Source organism: Lissotriton helveticus, chromosome 2_2 (assembly GCF_964261635.1).
Source record: "Lissotriton helveticus chromosome 2_2, aLisHel1.1, whole genome shotgun sequence".
Lineage (NCBI taxonomy): Eukaryota > Metazoa > Chordata > Amphibia > Caudata > Salamandridae > Lissotriton > Lissotriton helveticus.
The window spans coordinates 170,546,182-170,570,181 of record NC_136060.1 but is presented as its reverse complement, the minus strand read 5'-3'; the positions used below and the strand labels follow the sequence as shown (position 1 = coordinate 170,570,181).

Genomic DNA, 24,000 nt, shown 5'->3' with positions numbered 1-24,000 from the left:
AGCAATAGTCAATATTAAAGTTTCACTTTGCTCTAATACTTTTCTACTGGTTTAGCCATAAGTGGAGAGAATCACTGATGTTTAGCTTGGAAGCAAGCACAACACCAGCCTCGAGATTAGAGCACATACAATTGCTCATGTGGTGTTTACTTTAGGAGAACCACGTGTTGATCTCTGCATTCCGGTGTGCGCCAGTCTCACTTTTCATTACAGAGGCTTGATTGCGCCAAGCTAGGAACAGCGTGAAGAGCATTTGTGTGAACAGAGGCAGCTCACGGGTGAGGAGCTGCAGTAACCCGCAGACGTCTTCCATAGCAAACACATTGTGCCTTGTTACAGATATCTGAGCGCTACATACCCTTTTTGGAGAATAATTGTAAGCATTTTATCGAGGTAGCATTGTTAGAACAAGAGGAAATAGTGATGATTGAATAAATCATAAGCAAATTGTAATCCTGATCAGGAGGAAGGTGGGATGGGGGTTTGGATGAAACAACGGCGGCCATTCCGCCATGCTCCGGGCTCACTTTGCACTACAGAGGCTTGATTACACCGAGCTAGGAACAGCGTGACGAGTGTCTGCGTGAACAGAGGCAACACACAGGTGAGGGGCTGTAATTACTCGCAGATGTCTTCGATAGCATGCACACAGTGCCTTGTTACAGATGTATGAACATTACATAACCTTTTCGGAGAATTGTATGCATATATCAAGACAACATAGGTAGAGCTGGCGGAAATAGTGCTGATTGGATAAATCACAAGCAAATTGTATTTCTGATCGGGAGGAAGGCAGTGCAGGTGTTTGGGTGAAACGGCGAGGTGGGAGGGTGACTCTGTAGTGTGGAGAAAGGGTGATAACACCACGGAGAGGGGGGGGGAGGGCAGGGGTGAAGGAGAGGAAATGCATGCCGAAAAGTAAGCAAGCAGGGGTACTGACACACATGCTCACAAATAAGAAAGAAGCTCGACCAATGCAGATGAAAAGGACGGAGTATTTGGTTGTTGTGAAGCTGATAAGAAGAACACACAAAGAACAGGAAATGGTATGCCACAACCGATATAAACAGAGGAAAAGTAAGCAGCAAGCACAGGAACGAATGAAAAGAAAGGGCGGCATGTAAGCCCATTTTAAGTATATTAAATACAATAGATTTCACAAGCACAGCGCAAGCACTGTGCAGACGAAACCTAAAAAGGAGCCACCATTGCCTTCCAATGCAACACCTCATTAATTGTTACATGTAAAGCTGCTACTTAGTAAAGCATTCACACATTTAGAAAACAATATTGTGTGGATATTCTTGTGTGACAAGAGGCTCAAGTTTGACAAACTATCTTTAAAATAAGTATTTCATAAGTCTCCGTTCCTGCTAACTGGCCACTGCTTCAGGAGGAAGGCAGTGCCTCATAGTCAATGCGCAACCCTTGCGATCTAGTATTGGACACGATGCAAACCAAAAACTTTACTTACCTGTAACTATGGGTTTGTAGCCTGGAGTGCTGTAGATTCACATTCACCCTTCTGCCTCCCTGGATATGAGCTCAAGTAATGCGAATGATCAAAATCATATTGTCTGTAACAACATCTAGCCACAGTTCACAGACCTTTCACTGTTTCACATCTTCACTCGTACATTTACACATAGGGAGAAACACAAGATAAGGTGGAATTTGTGTCCGTGTGCATTGTGGGTTTCTGGAAGAGGTATTGTGAATACCTCGAAACCGAAACTACTCCTTTGAACAAAAACTATTTATAACATTCCGAGTACAGATGGAACGTGGCTAGAAATTCAGGCTTTATAATGCTCCGATGCCCACTTTGGGCCTGGGACTCACTAAAGGAAACTCTAAAAATCGGAATTAACGATTAGTTTTGTTTAAAACATAATATTTCGGGTTTTTTTATGCAACGGTTTAATACAGCTTGTTGTGGCTATTTCTTAGTTTGAGAAAAAGTGCTGCACCATGTGAATGTCTGTTAATTATGTCATTTCGGTGCTTTCTAATACTTTTCTTCTCAAAAACACTCTGTTGTGAGTAAGAATATTTCAGGTATGTAGATACTGGGACGATACCGCACGATAACTACAGACAATTTTAAATAAACTGGTGTAACATTAACAGATGTGTATTAAGGTATTTTCACAACCATGTTTTACAGAAAGCCCTCTTCATTGAATCAGTGGGGGTGGGAGGGCCCTTAATACAAAAAATATGTTGTTCATTGATTGTGCATTCAAACTCAGTTCTGCAAGACGTTTTCCATTAGTAGATTAGTGCATTTATTGATATCTGAATCTGACTGATGTACTTTACCTTTTGTTCTCTCTAGGCTTTGCTAGCATTAGGAATCAGTCAATCCATAAGGACTCCGGACCCTGGCCACCCGTAAGTGGTTTCTTTTTCGCGGCATAAATATGGACCAAAGGAAGATCATTATTTGAATTTAATAACATCTCCTATATCTTATATGCATGTCCCTCTGTCTTGATGTCAGTAACTCAGTTCTATGATTGCATCTTTAGAATGTAAGCTTGCTGTGTGTTTGCAGTGTCTTATGGAAGTATTGAGTCTTTTGGCCTTATTGAACATGAGCTCCTATGAGTTAATAAAAAAGAATCTTCTTCCTTGCAACTTCTAGAGACTGACCTTGTACAAACACTACCTCCCTGTGACTTTTCACAGGACCACAAGGGTAACACCCGCAAATAAATTACACAGTAAGCTGAGCAAGGTGAGGGCACTAGCTGCATATGGAGTCTTATTTGTGCTGTAAGACTAGGTTAAACTGCATGGGTTGTGACATATGTGACCCTGATTAAAAGGCGTGCGTGTTATTGTATTTTTAAAGTTAGGCTGCAGTTTGTTATTGTATTGCCTGGGAAAAACATGCCCTGGAGCTCTATAAACCGAATCATCAAAATCAGATCCTTCCTAGACAGTACTATGGGCAGAACAGCGAATGCGAGCAGGAATCAATGAAAATTTCAGCGGCACAAATATTAGCTTTTATATCCTCAGCCAGAGCATCAGCAGCGATGGGCCCGGATAGACTTCCAATTAAAGTCATACAAAAAAACACAGATGATTGGAGTACATTTTTATCCCCACTGTCTGCAAAGTGGGTAAATACGAGGATCATGGCAAGGACCTGTAATGGTTCCTCTCCTGAAAAAAGACTCAAGAATGAATCCAGCCAACTATCGACAAATAGCCCTTCTTGATAACACTGGCAAAATTTTCGCAGCGTGTGTCTTGGAACATTTTAAAGACTGGGCTTTTTCGAATAAAGTGATTCCTATTTTCCAGGCTGGGTTTCGATCAAAGCACTCTACACTGGATAACACTGCTGTGTTTCAAACAGTCCTTGACAAATATGTTACGCCAAATGCTCACATTTTATCTTGTGCTTTTATCGATTTTTCAACTACTTTTGACAGTGTAGATAGACTGATTTTATGGAGAAAATTGGAGAATTTGGGGATTCCTGCAGATCTTTTAACAATTATAATCTCCCTTCAAATGGCAACATGGTGTAGAGTCCAAATGGGGAGTGAAAAGGGCCTAACTGAATCCTTCCCCACGAAGAATGGGTTGAAACGGGGATGCTTACTAGCTCTCTTATTATTCTCTATCTACATTAGTGATCTACCAGGGCGTTTCTCCCGAATCAAAAACTACCCTCCGAAATTGGCATAAGTTGACTTACATTGTTTAATGTATGCCGATGATATAGGTATATTTGATCGTACCCCAATAGGACTGCAAAGAAACCTGAACAAACTAAACCAATATGCCACTGAAAATTTTCTACTGCCAAATATTACGAAAACAAAAGCTCTTCCTTTCAGTGGTAGAAGGAAACCTTTATCTTTTATATGGTCACTAGGAGGTAAACCAATTGAGACAGTAAAAGAGTATGTGTATCTGAGCCGTATTTTCACGAATAATCTACAAGATACAGCCCACCTTCAACATTTAAGTCATAAGGCAGAATCTCATGTAGGGGCTTTACAGAGACTGTATCGCACTACGGGTAATAGATACTTGAAAGCTGTGCTGGAGATTTATAGTATGAAAATCCCACCGATTCTATCATATGCTATGGAATTCTCACAAATTAAAACATTACAATCTATAAAGGCAAAGGAGGGAATCATACTTCGAAAATTAGTAAAGGTATCTCAGTCGGTACCAGTTCAAGCTTTGTCTAGAATTATCTCTAACGGGAATCTTTGCTCGAATAATTTCTAACATCATAAGATGGGCATATAATCTAATACACGCAGCACCAGATACTTTAAGGTATCCCTTAAAATTGGAGACTTTCAGAGAGAAAGCATCTTGGTATACTTTTAATAGGAATTTGTCAAAGGCTGTTGAGGTTTCTCAATGCACTGTAGCACTTTCACAGGAGTGGTCCCCAGCACATTTGAAGCTCTTTTTAAAACATCTAACTCCTAGAATCAGTTACGAAAATGAGAATATTGCATTCAGCTAAAGCAGTATAAAGCGTTCGCTGAAGGTGTAGATTTTAAAATCCATGATCCCTATTTACAATTTCAATTAGAACATGGGGTAAGAAGTTGTAGTCTTCTTTTACGTATGGGAGTACTCCCATTAGCAACATATCTAGCCAGTTGGGACGGTATGAATAACAATAAAGGTATATGTCAATTGTGTAAAGGAGGACGGCAAGATTTATTTCATGTTTTACTAATTTATCCTAACCCAAGAATGGTAGAGGCTCTGACGATTTATAAAAACCTATCCAATTAAAGCATAAAGCGACTCTAGCTCATGACCTAATTATGCTGTGTAACTCTCCAGTCAATGAGTTAGTTTGTCATAACTTGTTTAAATTCTTTAAACGTTTTTGGAAAATTGTTCTAAAATAGAGCACATAATGGTAACATTTTTATTCAATAGAATGTTCCACAGGTGGATTTTAAAGCATTTTTATTGTTCTATTTTTATAATGCATTTTAAAAGTTTTATGATTGTATTTTAGCAAGGATGAGTTCATGTGTATGTATTTGTTGTTCTCAGTAGAGGTCTGAATAAAATAAAATATTGTATTGTATTGTACAGTATTGTTAGTGTATTGCGAGTGTGTGACTTTATTTATTAGATGTTTTATATAATGCTGACATGGTCAGTTAGTGTCAGGGCCTTTCAAATAAGAACAGTTTTGCTCATAAGAACAATGTTGCTTGGTTTTAGGACTGTTTCATGTTTATCGTAACATAGAACATGCCTGATTTTGACAAGCAGTATGCAAAATGTGCTTAATATGCTTGTTTACTTAAGTAAGTAAACTTTATTGTTTAGTTACCTAAAACGTACTATATAACACAATATAGTAATCAAATAGAGCATCTTCAATACATATTATCATAAAAGCCATCTTCAGTCCAATTAAAACCCCCAAGGTTAATGTCAGATTAAGAAATTGTTAACCTAAATCAAATGTTCTGTAATAATGATCCACAGCTATAAAGCACCAACTATGAATATAATTTAAATACTTTCCCTAATTCGAAGCTAATGAGGAAGGCTCAGATCTACATCTTACAATTCATGGACATTCTAACACTAACAATATAATTACATCTAAAATGTGCCTACTAGCAATGTTGTGACACTGAATGGCGATTTGTGCAGAATAGAATAAGTGCTACGTGCCTTTGATAAAATACAATTTTCATATTAAAACTATTCTTATAACCACAGTGAAAAACAACCTAGTTTAACATATTAATTCGTGCCTATTTATTAAATTCATTGTTCAGGACAAAACCATTAATACTCATACTATTTAAGACAATTCCTATAATCATTTTCCCTATTTTCTCTCTCTTTCTATCTTTTTATTTTTTTAAAACACTATAGGGCCGATTCACAAAGTTAATCTGTACCAAAAGTCTAACTTTACGACTTTTGGTATTCACAGAGGACATTTAACTAGTTGTATCTTTACATCTGCAGTCAGGCCGTACTCTGCGCACCTGGGCTGTACTCTCCACACAGGAGCCGTACTCTCCGGCTCCGGTGCGAAGAGTACGGCCCGGGTGTGGAGATTCCGGCCCGACTGGGGAGATTCTGGCCCGTCTGCAAACGTACAGATATGACTCGTAAATGACCTCTCTGAATACCAACGGTCGTAAAAGTAGACTTTTGGCTAAGATTAACTTTGTGAATGTTTTACACAGCCGAACCTTTCATTTGAAGAACAAGCTTGAAGCAAAGGAGGCAGAACTTCAAAGGTTGTTTAAAGGATGGCTACTGAAGGGAATCCCAGTCGCTTACCGTGCACAGCTCATGATGGGCATCTTTTGGATTGGCTCCAAAATATGAAAACATATTTTGTTAATGGTGTTTACCTAATTGCCTAACTAGAAAATGAGAGCTGAGTTCGGTTAATTTGTTAATCAAGTTTAGCTTATCTACAGTGTTCGGAAATGTCTTTGTACTCCTCAATTCTAAAAGAATGCTGAAAAATTAAATGCAACGCTTGAGGTTAGGTGCAACAGAAGGAGATAGAGAAGATCCAGATTAAGTTTGAATACATCTAAATGATGTATTCTGTCTAGAGCATAACCCACAAAGTACATTTCTTATATTATAATTAAGTTAACAAACCAGGATAGCAGCATTAAAAGTGATTTTCATCTATGTTTAATAAGACTACCAATACCGCTGAAGAAACTGCTCTTTCGAGACTGCTATTTCGTTACTCTTTAGAGAGGAGAGGTCTCATAGCATTCCTTGCTGTGTCGCTCTGTAGGATATTCTTCTGTACTTAGCTAAGCACCAAGAAACAGGAACAGCTTTGCCTCTAATCGGTATGTTCAAAGCAAATGTTCTGTTTATCAGGGAGCTTTGTAAAGTGTTGTTTATAGCACTGAGGTTGCTTCGAAGCACTAATGTTTGTCCAGGTGAAGTACAAAAATAGTATTGCGGTGTTAGTCTAGTGAGCAAATTCACAGATCAGATATTCTTTGCTGCAACGCCAAAGAGTGACGGTCATTTCCGTGCTCGCCAGTAAAATTCTGATTTCACATTTGTCATCAAATCCAAAATGAGTGGTTCTGATATGGACTCTTCTTTCCACAACTTGGGAAACTGGACCCTGAGGCCCGGTTATACTGCAGCTGAGTTATCAAATGGCAAAACATTTTAAAAATGTTTTATTCTACAACAGAGCTTTTTGAGTATCTTTCCCCCACTCTAGAATTTAGTCCTTGAATATTGAGAAGAAATCTTGTCCTTCAGAACGGTGTTTTGTTAGTTAATAGCACATTATCCGACAAGTCCCTTTGTATGTCTCCCATAAAACAGCACAGGCTCTGTTTAATTGCAAGACAGATTGTCATTTTACAGTGGGCTTAGAGCTCCTGTCCATTGCTTAACTTTGGCTTGCCTCATTGTCACACTCATTTTCTTGTTTCTTAATTGTTAGCTTCCGTAGGCTTTCTTTCTTTTTGTGTTTGTTCCTTCCCGGAACATGGACACATTACTTGAGTTCATCCATTGGTCATTTCGCAGGTGCTATGGTGCTATTTTTTTTTTATACAATAGTGCATTTGTTTTCCATATTCCACCTCCTTCCATGTTACTCTTTCTTCCTCTGTCCCAGGTGCCATTCTTGCTTCCTTCTCTCCTTCCCTCCCACCTTCCCTTGCCATTCTTGTTTTTCCAACACCCCCTTTGTCCTCAACCCTGCCCACTAACCCTCCATTGTCCGTTTGCTTCCCTAGCCCCACCCGCCTGACCTCTAAAGTCTGTTTGATTCCCAAGCCCCTCCTGCCCTTTTTTGTCCGTGTTTCCATATCCACTTCCACCCGACCTTCATTGTCCATGTGCATCTCCTCCTGCCTGCACTGTCCGCTTGCTTCCCGAGATCTGCTCGCCCAACTTCCGTTTTTAGCTTGCTTCTCCAGCCTACCTTCCATTCTCAGCTTGCTGCCCCAGGACTGTCCAGTTGCGCCCACCCTCCATTGTCTTCTTTCTTCCCCTAAAGCCTTATGCCCACCGCCCGCTGTCTGGTTACCTTCCCAACCCGTCTCACCCACCCTCTACTGTCCATTTATGTCCCCTGCAACTCCCTCCCAACTTCCATTGTCAGTGTTGTCCTTGGCATAGCCAATAGGTCTCGCCTTTAGGACCTTATAAGTGTTTAGCCATGCAACGGTTGATGTTGTTGCACCAAGGATATTGTGCTGCATAACTAAATATTTATAAGGTCCCAAAAGCGAGACCTATTGGCCATGCCAATGCTTGTTAAAACATCTTGGAGTAAAAGTTAAATATGATTAAGTCTCTTTAAAAAAGTGTATTTAATTAATATGCAGAACTGTTTCACCTTAGTACATCAGATATCAGTGCATTGAGAAGTATTTTTTTAGGTCTCGCGACCTATCGATGCGCGCAAGCGCATCGAGCGGAGCGAGAATTCAAGTAGCCAAAATCCTCGTGAAACCATGGGCTTTGTTCCTGCAGTTTCCTTGAAGTTCATGTGAATCACGTGAGCAAACAAGCACGCGCATTCACGGCCGCACAGCACATCAAAGGGCTTCGCCCAGCGTGCGCTCTGCGGCTTCTCCTCCTCTAAGGCTTCTCCTCCCCTAATTAATCATGGCTATCAGCCAGTTCTCCTCCCCTTATTCTATTCACGGCCGCAGGCCGTGACTCTACCTCTTCAAAGGCTCTGCTCCGCCCCCCCCCCCCACCCGCCGTCAGTTATTCACGGCCGCAGGCCGTGCCTCGCAGAGTTTCCCCCAGCATTCTCTGGCGTCTTGATTTACTTATTTCTACTTTGATTGGAAGCACGGTGTCCGCTTGTGCCTAAACGTTGTGGCACGAGGAATTAAGTGATTTTCCGACACTGCCCGGGCTCTCTCTGCACCATTCCGCTTTCACTTGGGCTCTTGTTAAGCGGAGCTGCCACTGTTTTTTTTTGCGCAGGCATGCCCAACAGTATCTTCACCTATGGCGATCTCCAACCCACCCCTCTTACAATAGTGATTGTGTGGGCCCCCACCGCTCCTCCAATATCGATGAATGGTTTCTATTTTACAGTGTATATTAGAGCGAACATTTCCCACAATCATTCCCAAGACGTTCAACCCACGCTGAGGCTCGAGTGCCGAAGGCTGCAGATGCCGCTGTTAAGCCACTTCCTCTCCGCTGCAGGCTGTGCTCGCATTAGCATGAGCTCACTACTTATTTCTACTGTGATTGGAAGCACGGCCGCAGGCCGTGCCTCGCAGAGTTTCCCCCCAGCATTCTCTGGCATCTTGATTTACTTATTTCTACTTTGATTGGAAGCACGGTGTCCGCTTGTGCCTAAACGTTGTGTTTAGGCACGAGAAATTGGGGCTCGAGTGCCGAAGGCTGCAGATCCCGCTGTTAAGCCACTTCCTCTCCGCTGCAGGCTGTGCTCGCATTAGCATGAGCTCACTCTCAGGCTTTTTGTTTCACAATAGAAGCACTTTCTACGAGCACCAGTAACATTATACAATTTGCAGTTTGATATTTTTTGTAGACACAGGAAGATTAATCGGCAGCTCACAGCATTACTTAATGTGTTTAACAGAGATGCCAATTAATTTCCCTGTGTCTACAAAAAATACGAACATGTTACTGTGTAATGTTACTAGTGCTTGTTTCGGGTGAGCCATCGCCCTCCTCGCTCCATCCCCAGCACTGACCCTCTGCTCCACCTCTGTTAATCCGTTCTGTAATCTCTGGCTGATTTCACTTCTTCACAGGGGGCGTGCGCCCTCCCCGGCGGGGTGACACCGCCTGGTACTCCCCTGTCAAATGGCCCAGCGGAGCAGATCACTTAGTCACCTCTGGCTCATGTCCCCTCTCCCACTACCCGCCCCACCTCAAAACGAATCTGTGCTTTTAAGGGGCTGTGAGACTTGAGTCTGTTGAGCAGGACTTTGAAAGTTTTCTCTTCTTTACGAAGCACTCGACTCTTTGAATGCAACGCAGAGACCTGCAGAGCTCCTGACTGCACTGGGATTCCACCCATGCTGTTCATGACGCTTCCCTGCACTATTTATGGAGGTGTATACATGCCATTTACCGGTTACTTTGCAGTGTAATCATTCAAAGAAACATTCCAACTCACTTTAAAGAGTTTACTCTACTGTAAGGAAAAAATACCTCATTCAACAATAGTTTGAGAATTAATTCTATGACATCGGTTTAAAAAAAACGCTGTTGACTTCTGTGCTCCTCACTTAACCATAACTGGAATCTGGGGACCCCCAAAGAAAAATGATTGGAATCCGGTGACCCACACTGGGGGTTAAGACTGGTTCCTTGTTAATGGCAGGAACTCATCCCGAAGGTACTGTAGCGCTTTACATAAGCGCCACTTACATTATGCAAGGACACATTCATTTTGGTAGATAAGGGGAGATTAAGTGATTTACCCAGAATCACAGGATGTTGGACCCCATGCCGAGACTCGGATCTGTTTCCACCGTTCAAAAATCAACTGCTCTGGCCGTTACGCCACACCTTCACTCACATTTTTCCCTTCTGAAGTAATATCTGCAGAAGGTGAAAGATCTTTGCTTCTGCAGTGCGCTGGTGTAACACTACAGGCTGCATTCAGCGTGAAGCCTCCATGCATGTGAATCACTGGGCTGATCACATCCCCCCAGTTTGCGTCGCTTCCCCCCAGTGCTTGTTTAGTACTTGTTTTCATCCCTGTTTGCCCCGCAGTCTTTGCCCATCTCTTCCTTTGGCCCCCACCTCTGTTTTATCTTGCACTTTTACTTGTTTTAGCTCCATTTAAATACCTAGCAGCGCCAAGAAGCCAGGTCTTCAGGAATGCCGCATAACATAACGCCACGTAGCAATCTAGTATAGCATAACATGCCATTAACCGCCACTGAAGTGTTAATAAGCAAGTAGCTCTTTCTTTTTTGGCAAGAGGGAAACGATAAATTGTTTCTTTGTCCTTCATTGTCTCTTCTTTCCTACCTTTCTCCCACGGTGTCTGAGTGAGTCTGTTTTTACTGAACCACACTCTCAGGAATGCGACCCCCGCCCACGCAATGCCGAGAGCCAGCTTTGCTACCGAGCACTCAATTTAACTGCATCTGCAGACAGTCATCTCTCCTCCCCGGCGCTTTCCCTACATCTTCTTGCTATATCCCTCCCCTGTTACTATTCCTTCCCTGCCCGCATGCCTTCTGTTGTTTGTTTCAGTCTCCTAGCTCTTGTCTGGTATTGTTTTAACTATTACAAATACCACACACGCATTATTTGTGTTAACCCACCACCCATCGCCTGCCGCTGTTTTTAACAAAATCCCCCACTGCTTTTAACCCACCTCATCCTCCTCCCTGCTGTTTTACCCACACCTACACAAGAAAGAAACATCGAAATGCACTGTTCAGCTCAATGACTTGCCCTACAGCATCACCTATGACATCACAGAAGCCCCAAAAAATTTCTCTTGTACAAATATGTACGATAAGGAAGGAATGTAGCCTTTTTTTCCTACATATAATGACTGCAAGGAAATGACTGCACCCTTTATTTACAAAGCTTTACCTCGATAACTTTGTTTCCGCCATGTGTACGCTTGTTGTGTTTACCAATTTATTCAAAAGTATATATATTTTTTTCTGGGAGGGTCGTTTGAGAACTGCTCCCATGGCTTCTTCATACCAGGTTTCTAATGCAATTCGCAACTGTAGTCGGGCGTTTTGGCTATAGAATTAACACCTTTACAGACAGACTCTGGGCTAGAAAACGTCATTTTTTTCTGCCACCCGGCTTTCTTTCTATTTCGAATTGCGGAGACATGTAAAATGTACAGGAATTGCATTTTAATGAGTGGCTGATTTGTTAGCTTAGAAAAAGAACTGTCCATTTTAGAATGATTACACCGTTCCATGGTATTATAGATGGATGATTTTCCCAACCGATCTATTAAAAAATATTAAGGCTCAAAATTATCTTAACACTAGTGCGATGGACCTACTTATCAACCATGTCTTCTGAGGCAATAGAAAATGCTACCTTCTCTGCCTGCAAAGCGTCTCTTATTATAAATTGTATCTGAAATTATCCAGTTTCTATAAATCCACCCATTCACACTTTCATCCATCTCCGTGTGCTGCCACTTCTACCCATCCACCCTCGCATGGAGGCACGCCCATCCAACCATATATTCATCCAAGTATACACCTATCAACTATAAACGTATCCATGCATCCATTCACCCACCCATTCACATTTGCATCCATCCATGTGTGCATCCATCCACCATCACCTACAAATCCACCTCCACATGCACCACCACATCCAACACCACATCCAACACCACATCCACCACCACATCCACCACATCCACCACCACATCCACCACCACCACATCCACCACCACCACATCCACCACCACCACATCCACCACCTCCACAACTACCACATCCACCACCATCACCACCACATCCACCACCACCACATCCACCACCACATCCACCACCACCATATCCCCCACCACCATATCCCCCACCACCATATCCCCCAGATCCACCGCCACCACATCTATATGTGTGTGTGTGTGTGTGTGTGTGTGTGTGTGGCTCTGTGTGTGTGTAGGTGCAAATGCAATGTTCTTGGATTTTCGTCACAATAAATACACTGAACATAATCTTCACAAAAGTTATTTACAAACGTTTAAGCTATTGCCATTATAATAACTTTTTATTTAAGTATTAATTATTTACAAAATTAAAAGCCATTGTTATTTGTAATATCAATACATCTAAGTCACGTAAATACAACACACATTGCATTACAAATGCTATAGGTGTCACATTTGCGAAAGTGAAAACTATTGACATTGTAACTGACAAAGCTATTAATTTTGCTATTTTCAAAACCAACACATAAATAAAACAAGCACTGGCGTTGCCAATAGGTCTCGCAGTAGGAAAGTTGGAGCTATTGGTTTTGTAAATGACAAAGCCCTTTATGTTTTTAAAATGAAAACAAAAATAAAAGGCATTGTTATTTGCAATTGTAATAGCTCCAACTTTCCTACTGCGAGACCTATTGGCAACGCCAGTGCTTGTTTGTAAAGTGATTGTTTTCAAATGTGAATTTAGAAGCATTTATTCTCTGCCCCAGCCTGACAACAATGCCAATAGTGGACCAAGAGGCAAGTCAGTTGTTATCTGCACCCTTTGGATAGCCTGGGTTCCTATTGTACTTGGATAACAATATAGTTTATTAAATCAAATATGGTAGAAGGTTTTGTACAGCGCACATCCAGAAGTCTTGTATTTCGAGGTCCTCTTATTTTTTTTGTTTGAATCTCTTTATTACATTTTTTATTACATTTAGACACTAATACACTCCGTCAACATAATTTATAAAGACCATGTAGAAGATTCAGGCTCATATGCTGTCCATACAGTACATGCAAATGGTATTGCACAGTCTACAATTAATGCTTTCAACAAGTAACTGGTATCAGGAGAGCAATGTTGCTACATTCAGCAGATTTAGTCAGGCCTCCTTATAGGAGTCTGCAAAAGTTTCCACAATAGGGTTCACCATTGCATAGTAATGAAAAGAGTCCATCATATAAAAAACTAAAACTAATGTAACAACTGAAGACCGTGTTTACAGCCCTTACTCCCCCCACCCACCCACGCACGCCCGGCCTGCGATCAGTCACAGCTGTGAATCTGGAGACTGAGATACAGCCCAATGGGGTCTCAGTTAATTGAGAGGTGGTGCAGTACAAGAAAGTATCATCTCAGGGAGATGACAATCATCTATTTCGCCGACTCCAGCCCGCTTACTGGTTAGACCTCCCTCTCCTCATTATCCCGCATAGATACCCGGAAGTCTGTTAGTATTGCATCCCAAATAGTGGCCTCTGGATATATTTGCACAGTCCCAGGGTATCTTCTTTGTGCAAAATTGCACTATGGGCCTGTGCCCACACAAGAAATGACCGTAACCAAGCCTAGATTGGGGGCGTTCTGGTGACTTTAGTGGTTAGGTATCCCAGATAGAGAAATCTAGAGGTTATCTTCTGTTTCTTGACCCTAGGAAATACACCCAGCACACAAACCTCCCTTGTGTTGAGGACAGTGTGCTCCTTTGAGTCCTGTTATATGTGGTAATGAAGAAAATGGAGAAAGTGGAAAATAACAGTTGCCTATAATCATTTGGTTCAGGTTTCAAGCAAGGTTTAATCCCAGGTTTTTTGGTTTCATATTGTGCATTTAAGCCACTAGATGTATATGCTTTGCTACCCCCTACTACCACCTTACTGCCAACCTTCCCCTCCCAAGCCCCTGACCGCCACCCTGCTGCCATAAATGTGGCCCTAGTTCACACCACAGACCACTCACTATTTGTGACCCCTTGGTAAATATTCTTGAGTACCCATGGCATGAACATTCATCTTTTTGTGGAGTTCTCAGTGGCGAAGTAAGAGAAGGCTGTGTAGAAGAGCATTCTCTCAAGATTGATAGCCCTCTGCATTAAGATCTGCTACGCACTTTGTAAAAGTAGCCCCCAGAAGGACTGCAAGCCCATTCCACCAGAGCTATGGCTGCTATTATTGCCTTTGCGTTTTCACTGCCTGTTCTTGACCGTTGTCAGACTGTGACATGGACATTGGTGCACGTGTTCAAGAAGCATTACTGCCTTGACAGCCAGATCCAACAAGAATGATATTTTGCCTATTTTGGTCCTGAAGAACATTTTGGTTTTAGTCCACTCCACAGACCTTCCACCTTTGGGAGATACTGCTTTTGGTGTGTATTCTGAGAGTGACGAATCTGTAGTTAGAAGTATTCATCAGAAGAACAAGTTATTTACCATTGGTAATGATCTTTCTATCTAAACGTAGGTGCTCTCTAGGGAATCTCCATTATTAGTCATAAGCACTGAATACTCCCGCCCTCGTGCAGTGATCCCGAAGCACTCCTTATAATATATCTACTTAAGTGTTGATGTTTGCCTTTATTTCAGAAGGACTGGAAAAACAGATAAGACATGAATATTTTGCAGCCTATGAGAAAGGCTGCAATGGCCAATTTTTTCAGATTGCATTAAAAAAAATTTCAATATATATGTATATATAAATGTAAGGCAAATTAACTAGAAAATAATTATTTAGCAGTTTAAATCTCGTTCACAAACATTTAAAAAAAATACAAAGATGAAGGTAGCAAGGACAGTTGTAGTCCTATAGGCTGCCATTATATAAATGTGAAAAGAGCATCTGCGCCTTTAAGAGCCTACCAGTATCCCCTCATGCCCAGCAGGTGGCAGTTCTTTTTTCCCGCTCTTGATGACAGGATCTTGGAGCGCTGAGCTCTGACATTTTTGGCTTTTGTTCCTCAAAACTTTCACTAGGACATTTTTTACAACTGTTTCACTCAACAGATTTAATCAGTTCAAGTGATTTTCTGCCTTTTTCTGACTGCTTTTTATTTGACCAAGGTAAAGAAAATTCTATCTTAATTTGACAAGTGTCCTGCCTGTGGAAGAAAGAAGGCCAAGTGAGACCCTCATGATGTCTGTATCGTCTGCCATCCTGAGAGTCACATTCCTGACAGGTGTCCACACTGCAGGAAGTTTTTTAGGTGAGATCTGAGGGAAAAGGAAAATAATTGTCCCCATGGTACAGAGGAGCAATGCAGGCAGCTTGCACAATCAAAAGGTGAGACATCAAGGAAGAGAGGAGAGGGTCAGTTCTCTACCAGGACTCCTCTACCCACCTCTGAGGACTCCAGGCGTTTGAGCTCCAAAGAGACATGCCTTCATCAAAAAAAACGTTGTTCCAGGTCTGTGTCGAGGGCATCGACAAGGTACAATCCCTACATGTTTGCCATTGACGACTGGGTTAAGAGAAGTTTGACGTTGAGGAGTCTTTCGATACATAGGAGAAAATCGACGTCGAGCAGTCTATTGACATCAAGACAATCCAGGCCTGTGGAAAAAGTTAGAAAATCAAGACCAAGACGTCTACCATCCACTTCGGACTGAATATTCCAGGGCATATTCTCCATTGTCTCCTATACTACTTCCAAACTCTCCTAGACCTCCTCCGACTCCTCTTCCACCTACTCTGCCAGTGCTGCTTCCACAACATGTGGAAACCCCACTGCTGAGGCCTTTACCTTCTCCTCAAAGATCATGTTCCAGATCTTGTCCTTGTTCAAGACATTCCAGACATTGCCATAGGTCCCGACGTTCCTCGTCACAACCTTCTTCTTGATAAACACATCGCCATCATGCATCCAGGTCTAGCACATGTTTAGGACGCCCTTCTACCTATTCTTAGTCTTCTTCCTCCCGTGCTCGGAGATATTCACCATCATTGTCTGATTCTCTCCTACCAAGGGTCTCTCCAGTAGATGACATCAACACCTTTCAAGAGGTGCTGATGTGAGGCGCATTAAAATTGAACATTCCAATGCCGGCTCCCACTCCAACATCTGTGATTTGTTTAATGCTTCACCAACTGGCAGCGTCCAGAACCCTCCTACCAGTGGTTTGGGGTCTATTGGAACTAGCAATGGGGCTGTTCCTTACACTGGCTTCAACTAAATCAGCTCTGTCGAGGCTACAGAAAAAGTATTGACCTCCAGAGTAGGACCCGATGTGTCCCCTCAGACTCTTTCCCTGATTCATCCTTATTTATTTATTTAGAGTTTTATATTGCGCGAACATGACACAAGAGAGTATCAGAGTGCTTTATAAATGATCATGGTGAGAGAAACAGGTCAGGCTGACAATAATAAACAATAATCACTAACCGTACAGGAAGTAGCCGTTCCCAGGCACGGGTCAAGAACTTCCACTAGTCCAACGTGGCATTTTATAAGTTATCAGGGTGAGAGAAACGGGTAAGGCAGGCAATAATAAACTAAAATAACTATCACAGTAATGGGGGCGTGGCTTACGCACCGATGTAGGCAGTAGCGGACTCCGGAGCTCCTCCGCGGCTGCCTTCCAAAATAGACGATCCTGGCATGTAATTTGGGGCCCCGGCACCGCATTCAGTGGCGGAATAACCGGTGCCTGCCTTGAGCTCAGATTCTGACGTCGCGAGCCCGCTGGGGGAAGAGGGAGAGCTAATTCCCCCCATGCTGCAGACCACCGACTCGGGACTCAAAATGTCGGCCCCGTTCAGTGAATTTGGCGCCTAACTCCGACGGCGCCTGGCGGGATCGGAGGAGACCCGGGGGGGGTTTGCGACCTTCCTGACGCCACCGGAGGGGAGATTGGGGCTTCTCTGGACCTGAGCGGTGAGGGGGCATCACGGTTCGGCAGGGGTGAGAGATCTTATCCCGGCTGACCAGCGGCAGCTGCCTGATCCTAAGATGGCGGCGCCCGGCACATGATAGGCGCCATTTGGGGCTCGGCCTGGACTCTGCAGCTGCCACCTGCCCTAAAAACAGTCGCCTGGGATTGCGAGAAACCCTGGGACCGGCCCAACGATCGGCGGTTGGCACCTGATGACTACTGGGCTGGGGCGACCTGGAGTGGTCTAAGGAACAGCCCAGAATTAAGGAAGGGGGGCGGAGCTCAGGGCCCCGACCTGCATCTTTGCCGCCTGTGCTGTCGCGGCTGCCTGGGCCCTCACTGTAGATCTCCCCGGAGCGGTGAGGTGGGGTGTGCCCTTGGCCTTCGTCTTGCTCCGGCCCCACGCTGTCCTTGCTGCCAGATGGACACTGAGTGACTTTGGGGGTGCTGCTTCTTGCCCCTGTACCTGCTTGCGGTGGAGGGGGATCAAAAGAGCGACCAAGAGAGGAGGCGGAGACAGCTGCCATTGCAGTGGGTGAGCTCCCACGGACTATCTGACCTGATCTGCGGAGGGGGAGAGCGAGGTGGGACTGCCCTGCGAACTACCCGGCGGGCAGATCATGGTGGTGAAGGAGAGGGTGGCGCGCCAGACCGGGGGGCACACTGGTAGGTGGCCCTACAGGACGACTTCGGGTGATGACTGTGGCCTGTGACACAGTGGGACTGTCACCGTGCGGGTGGTGCATCTCGGTATCGCTGCGCCGGTGGCGGATTTGGGGTGAGAAAGGACGGGGGGGCGAACTGACCCACTCCCTGGCAGGTGGTGCACCAGAGGCTCTGCTTAGAGAATTCCTGCTTGCCGCCTGGCTGCCCGGCACCGTGAACCTCCTCTGAGGGGCGCTACCACAAGGACGACGGAGGGTGGATAGACGTCGATCACCGTCTTGCGGGGTCCTGTTGGTTGCACCGGCGGTGGGGATCGACGCTGGCTGGAGAGCTACTGCAGGGGCGACACTCTTGCTCTGGGAGCCTTGCATTGGTGGAAGGGGGCGAGGCGCAACTCTGTGAAGGACAAAGTGACCTGGTTGCGGCGGACTGGCGGCGGACGGGTTGGTCCTGACAAGTTCGGAGTGGAGTCGGGGGCTGAGCATTCCGGAGCAAGAGTCGGGGGTCGGCAGTGCCTTGCTAGTGCGGGGTGAGTTCTCGGGTTTCCTCGGCCCTACTGGTGTCAGCTGTGCGTGGTGAACACGATGGGCAGGGGGTAAAAGAAAAGGGGGTTTGAGGTGCTACTCTTAGACGAAGTGGAGCAGCATACAGAGGATGAGGATGGCGAAGTTGGGAGACGGAGGCCGGGAAGGAATGGAGACCCTACATTAGCGGAAATAATGCAAGCCATTGTGGCTACACGGGAGGCACTCAAAAAGAGAATGGACGCCATTGGATCGGATATCACCCTCCTGAAGGATGACCATCGGAAACTTAAGGAGAGAGTGGCGACCCACTTCTTTCTTACTCGGATACAGTGGTTGCCCTGCGCCAATTGTTGAATGAGCTGACACGCAGAGTCAAAGTGCTGGAGGTACGACAAGAGGACAGTGAGGGGCACTCACGGCGCAACAATCTCCGCATAGTGGGTATCCCGGAGCGCGAGGAGGGAGCGGACGCGGTCCAGTTCTTGGAAAACTGGCTGAGAAAAGAGGTAGCACCAGAGGGCCTATCCCATTCTACGCGCTGGAACGGGTGCATAGGGTTCCGGCTCGCCCGCCTAAACCTGGAGCTCCACCGCCGCCAATGGTGGCGAGACTGTTACATTACCGCGACGGGGACATTTTGTCCTGAGGGTGGCTCAAGAACAACAGAATTTGCAAATAGGAAACAGTAAGGTGCTGATATTTCTGGACTACACCTGAGAGGTCCAACGTCAACGATCATTTTTCCTGGCTGTTAGGAGAAAGCTGCGTCAGCTCAGTCACCCCTATGCCATGCTGTTTCCGGAACGCCTGCGGGTGACCGCAGATGAGGAGACCCACTTCTTTCTTACACCGCTGGCAACGTGGGACTGGCTGGAGGGTCGCGGCGGCCTCGCCCGAGAACAGCAGGTGAGGACCCCGCCGAGGGGAGGCCTACTTCTCCGATGGTTCAGCGTCAGGAGCGAGACAGTGCGGTGCAGGCGGTGGCGCCCATCAGTCGAGGAGTGGTTAGTCCGGGGGGCAATGATACCGACATTGAGAAGAGCGGAACAGAGAGCCCAAGATCTGGTAGCATCCAAGGACTTTCAGACATGGAGATGCCGTATGTCACCCCGCAGACAGCTGATGGGATCTTTGGGTGATGGGACTGCAAAGGGTATGCGGGACACATGTTGCAAGGTCAGTTGCGCTTGCTGGTTTCAGGGGCCAGCCCTGATGCAGGACAGCACGGCAGAAGATGACTTCCCAGGACTGCTGGGGACCCAACTGGCTATGCAGGTTTCTAAAATGGAGGGGGGTTGCGGGGGGGGGGGGGGGTTCTGGGGACAATGTTCCGAGCCACACATTACCTCCTAGTTACGGTTCTTGCTATGAACAGTTTGGTTTGGATGGAAACCTGTTCTTGTGTGCCTGTCCTGGGGTGTGGGAGTTGGGTGAAGTTTGCTTCGCTAGGGTTTTTTTAGAAGAGCGAGCGCATGTGTTGGATCGATGGGCACCTCCATAGGACTTAAAGTTATGTCTTGGAATGTACGGGGGATGCACACTATGTGTCGGCTACACAAAATACACGCCTACCTGGTGCGGCGGGGAGTGCAAATCTCACTGCTTCAAGAAACCCACTTGACAAAGGCAGAGGGGACGGGACGGCTTTAAAGCGCCGCTGGAGAGGGCAGGTGTTCCACACTACTTACTCGGCCTATGCCAGGGGGACATTGATTTGGGTGTGGGCAGGGGTGCCATTCTAATGTGTGAGACAGGTGATTGATCCAGAGGGCAGGTTTTCAGTGGTCACGGGACGCCACGATGGGCGAGACATTACTTTAGGAAGCATATATGCCCCCAATATCGACCAGTCCTCCTTTTTTGCACAACTTTCACAGAAAATGGCGGGGGAACTAACGGGCCCTGTTCTTCTGGGGGGACTTCAATTGTGTGACCGACGTAGATCTGGACCGATCCCACCCACCACTCCAGGATGTCCCTGCACGCAGGCTCGCAGACATCAGCCGCAACTGGCAGCAACGCTGGGGGCTTACGGACACTTGGAGGGCCCATCACTCTAGGGACCGAGACTACTCTTACTTTTCAGCGGTCCATCAGTTGCACGTCAGGCTGGACGCTGTGTTGTGTTCCCCTGATGTCCACACGATAATCACGATCAGTGAGTATCTAGCTAGGACAACCTCAGATCATAACCCCCTCTTGGTGGCCCTGAACTGGGTACGACTTAGGATGGCGATCCCTAATTGGCGTCTCCGAACAGAGGTCCTGGAGGACCAGGTCTTCCGAACCACCATAGAGGACTATTTCCAGCGCAACGTGGGCACTTCTTCCAGTCTGCATAATGAGTGGGACGCATTCAAGGTAGTAATAGGCGGGCAGTGCATTGGGGAAGCTGTGGGAGTTCGTAGAACTCTATTGAGTGAGGTGCAACAGGCAGAGCGATGGCTCAGGGAGAGAGAAAGGGAGAGAACAGAACGGGAGGACATACAAGAAGGGCTACTGAAGGCGAAGGGAGAGTTGGCAACACAAGTGGAAAGGCTGAGGGGCTTTGACTACAAGGCATACATGGTACGGGCGCATGCGTAACGGGATAAGTCTGGGGCGCTCCTAGCTTGGTTGGCAAATCCAGCGCGCAGGGCTACACCAATTCTTGAATTACGGGAAGGGGCGGGGGGGGGGGCAGTCCACTACGGACAGCAAGCCATTAACTCGCAGTTCCTGGAATACTATTCCACCCTTTATTGCAGCAAGCTGGACCCTAGAGAGTTAGAGGAAGGGGATTTTCTTGACATAGTTACCTCAGATTGATGCGGAAGAGGCGGAGAGCATGGGCCGTCCAGTAGAATTGGGCAAGGTCCGGGAAGCTATCCAGCGTATGGCCAGGAACAAAACGCAAGGCACTGATGGGCTACCTTCAGAGTTCTACGTCACATATATCAACGTGCTGGTCCGCAGCTGATGACCCTTTATAATCGGTCAAAACAGACTGGCTACTTGCCTAGCTCGACAAGGGAGGCAGTGATAGTACCACTCCTTAAACCGGGTAAGCCAGAGTGGAACCGTACAGCGTATCGCCCTCTGGCGATGTTAAATATTGATTATAAGATCCTGAGCGGTATTTTGGCCAATCGCCTGATGGGGCACATGACAACTCTGGTGCACCAGAGTTGGACCAGGCTGGGTTCATTCCTACTCGGAGCACGGCCATGAATACTCTGAGGTTGTGTCAATTGCTGCACGAGGCGGCGGTGAGGGGCGATGAGGCTTGTGTACTATCAATAGACATTGAAAAGGCCTTCGATAGTTTAGAGTGGCCATATCTGGTTCGGGTTTTGAGGGCCTTTGACTTAGGTGAGGGATTTGTGGCCTGGAAAAAGATTCTCTACACTCGCTCAACGGCCAGGGTACGGACGGGAGGGGCAATTTCTGCAGCTTGTGAAGTCGGCAGGGAGACGAGACGGGGTTGCCCACTGTCTCCCCTACTGTTTGCCCTGGCAATGTAGCTGCTGGCGGCTCGCGCACGGACAGGAAGACACTACAGGGGCCTCGAGGGGATAGGTCAGATGCACTATATTGCCCTGTATGCTGATGATTTGTTAATGTTCCTTGCCAACGCAGCTGCTGAGTTACGGGGAGCCCGGGAATTGCTTGAGAGGCTGGGGCGAGTGGTAGGACTCAAAGTTAATTGGGCCAAGACCTGTGTTTTTCCGGTGCGTGGGGGCGAGGCGACCCACCTGAGGGGCTTGATGTCAGATGGGCGGGCAGTTGCTTGCCCTATTTGGGGGTCCAAATTTATCATGAGGCTCCTGACTTATTTGAGGGTAATATATGGCGGGCCCTGCGAACCACCAAGAGTAATCTTGAATTCTGGGTGTCCTTGCCTCTATCGGTCGCGGGACGAGTGGCATTGCTAAAAATGATCACCCTGCCCCGTTTGCTTTACTATTTTGTTATGCTACCGCTCTGGGTGCCTGGGAAGTGCTTGGCCCACTAAACTCAATGGTTTCGAGCTTTCTCTGGTGATCAGGGAGGCGTAGAGTGGCGTTTACTACTATGATGCGTCCCAGACAAGAAGGGGGCTTCGAGGTCCTGGACTTCGAGGCTAACTACCACGCGGCTCAGTTCCAGTAGTTCACACAGCAGATGGTGGAGAAACTGGGAGTTGAGATAGGTCAGAGGGGTAGGGACCTGTGGCTTCGCCACCTGATTCGGATTCTGTTACAGCTTCCGGTGCGCGAAAGAGAACTGCCCAGAGATTTATGGGTAGTACGGCAATGCTGGAACAGGGCTCTACGACGCACTGAAGTGAGTCCTGTGTATGCACCTGAGATTCCGGTGTGATTGTGCGGGGAACTGTCCCATGGAGGGAATTGGCAGCAGCTGCAGGAATGGGAGGAGCTGGGGATTTCCTCCGTTGGGGATCTATATGAGGATGGTACCCTCTTACCATTTCAAGGCCTCATGGAAAGGCACGAGCTGCCTGCTTAGGACTTTCTTCTACATGCGGCAGTGACGGCTGCTGTGTGCAAACATTAGAAAAAAGAGATGGAGGAACCACAGGTCTTCCTCCCTTGCCAAAACGTGGTCACATCCAAGGGTAAAATTAAGGCGCTTACGTGTTTGTACCGGAAACTGACTCGGGGTTAAAGGGCTCTTATAGAGGCAAAAACCTAGGAAATGCTACTGGAACGAGCGTGGAAATGCTCCCAGAATGCGAGATTCCAACTCATACAATTCTATGTGTTTCATCGGGCATATCTCACTCCTTGCAAAATCAATGAATTTTTTGGCTCCCTCACTGCCTTGCCACGATGCAGACTGGAAGACGCATTGTTCTGGGATTGTCCATTGCTTTAGGGGTATTGGGGAGAGGTCATGGCCAAACTGACAGAGGTAACGGAAAGGAAACTGCAACTTACTCCAGGGGTGTGCCTGTTACACTGGTTTCCCCACACTCCCCGCAACACAACCACTAGTAAATTCCTGGATCTGGGGTTAGTCCTAGCCAAACGAGAAATTACTAGCCATTGGAAAGCGGTCACAGGCCCCAATGCGGTGCGCTGGCTGAGGGAACTCACAAAATGGGCGGACTGCGTGGGGACCCTCCGGCCCCAGCTGGCTCAGAGAACTGACAATGACAAGCTATGGGACACAGCTAGAGCCTGGGTGGCGATGGTGGATTTTCTTAAACACCCGATTGATGAGGATGACTGACCTTGTCGGATATTAGGGTCACCCTTTGCTACATGAGAACACAAACATAGGCCGCAGGGTGAGAGGGTAGATGAGGAGATGGCTAATGTAGGTGCATCCTCCTAAGTGAGACATGGATCACTGCCATAGGGAATCCAACGGAACATGCGGAATAACTATTGTGCAGCAAGTGCGCTGTTAGGGAGAGCGACATGTCTGAGGGGAGGAGGGTGGCGGGGCTAATGGGAAGGGACCGGGGTGGGAGGAGTGAGTTGGGGGGGTGTTACGTTCTTGGTTA

The 24,000-nt window shown here is 46.1% G+C and overlaps 1 protein-coding gene across 2 annotated transcripts in view; it reads left to right on the top strand.

Moving 5' to 3' along the window:
• The window catches only part of SLC30A9 (solute carrier family 30 member 9), a 680,727-nt gene that overhangs the window by 348,884 nt on the left and 307,843 nt on the right, over positions 1-24,000 (top strand). For both annotated transcript variants that reach the window (XM_078678253.1, XM_078678252.1), the window contains exon 10: positions 2,339-2,394. In XM_078678253.1, coding sequence (XP_078534379.1) covers positions 2,339-2,394 — 56 coding nt within the window. The remainder of the gene's footprint in view (positions 1-2,338; positions 2,395-24,000) is intronic.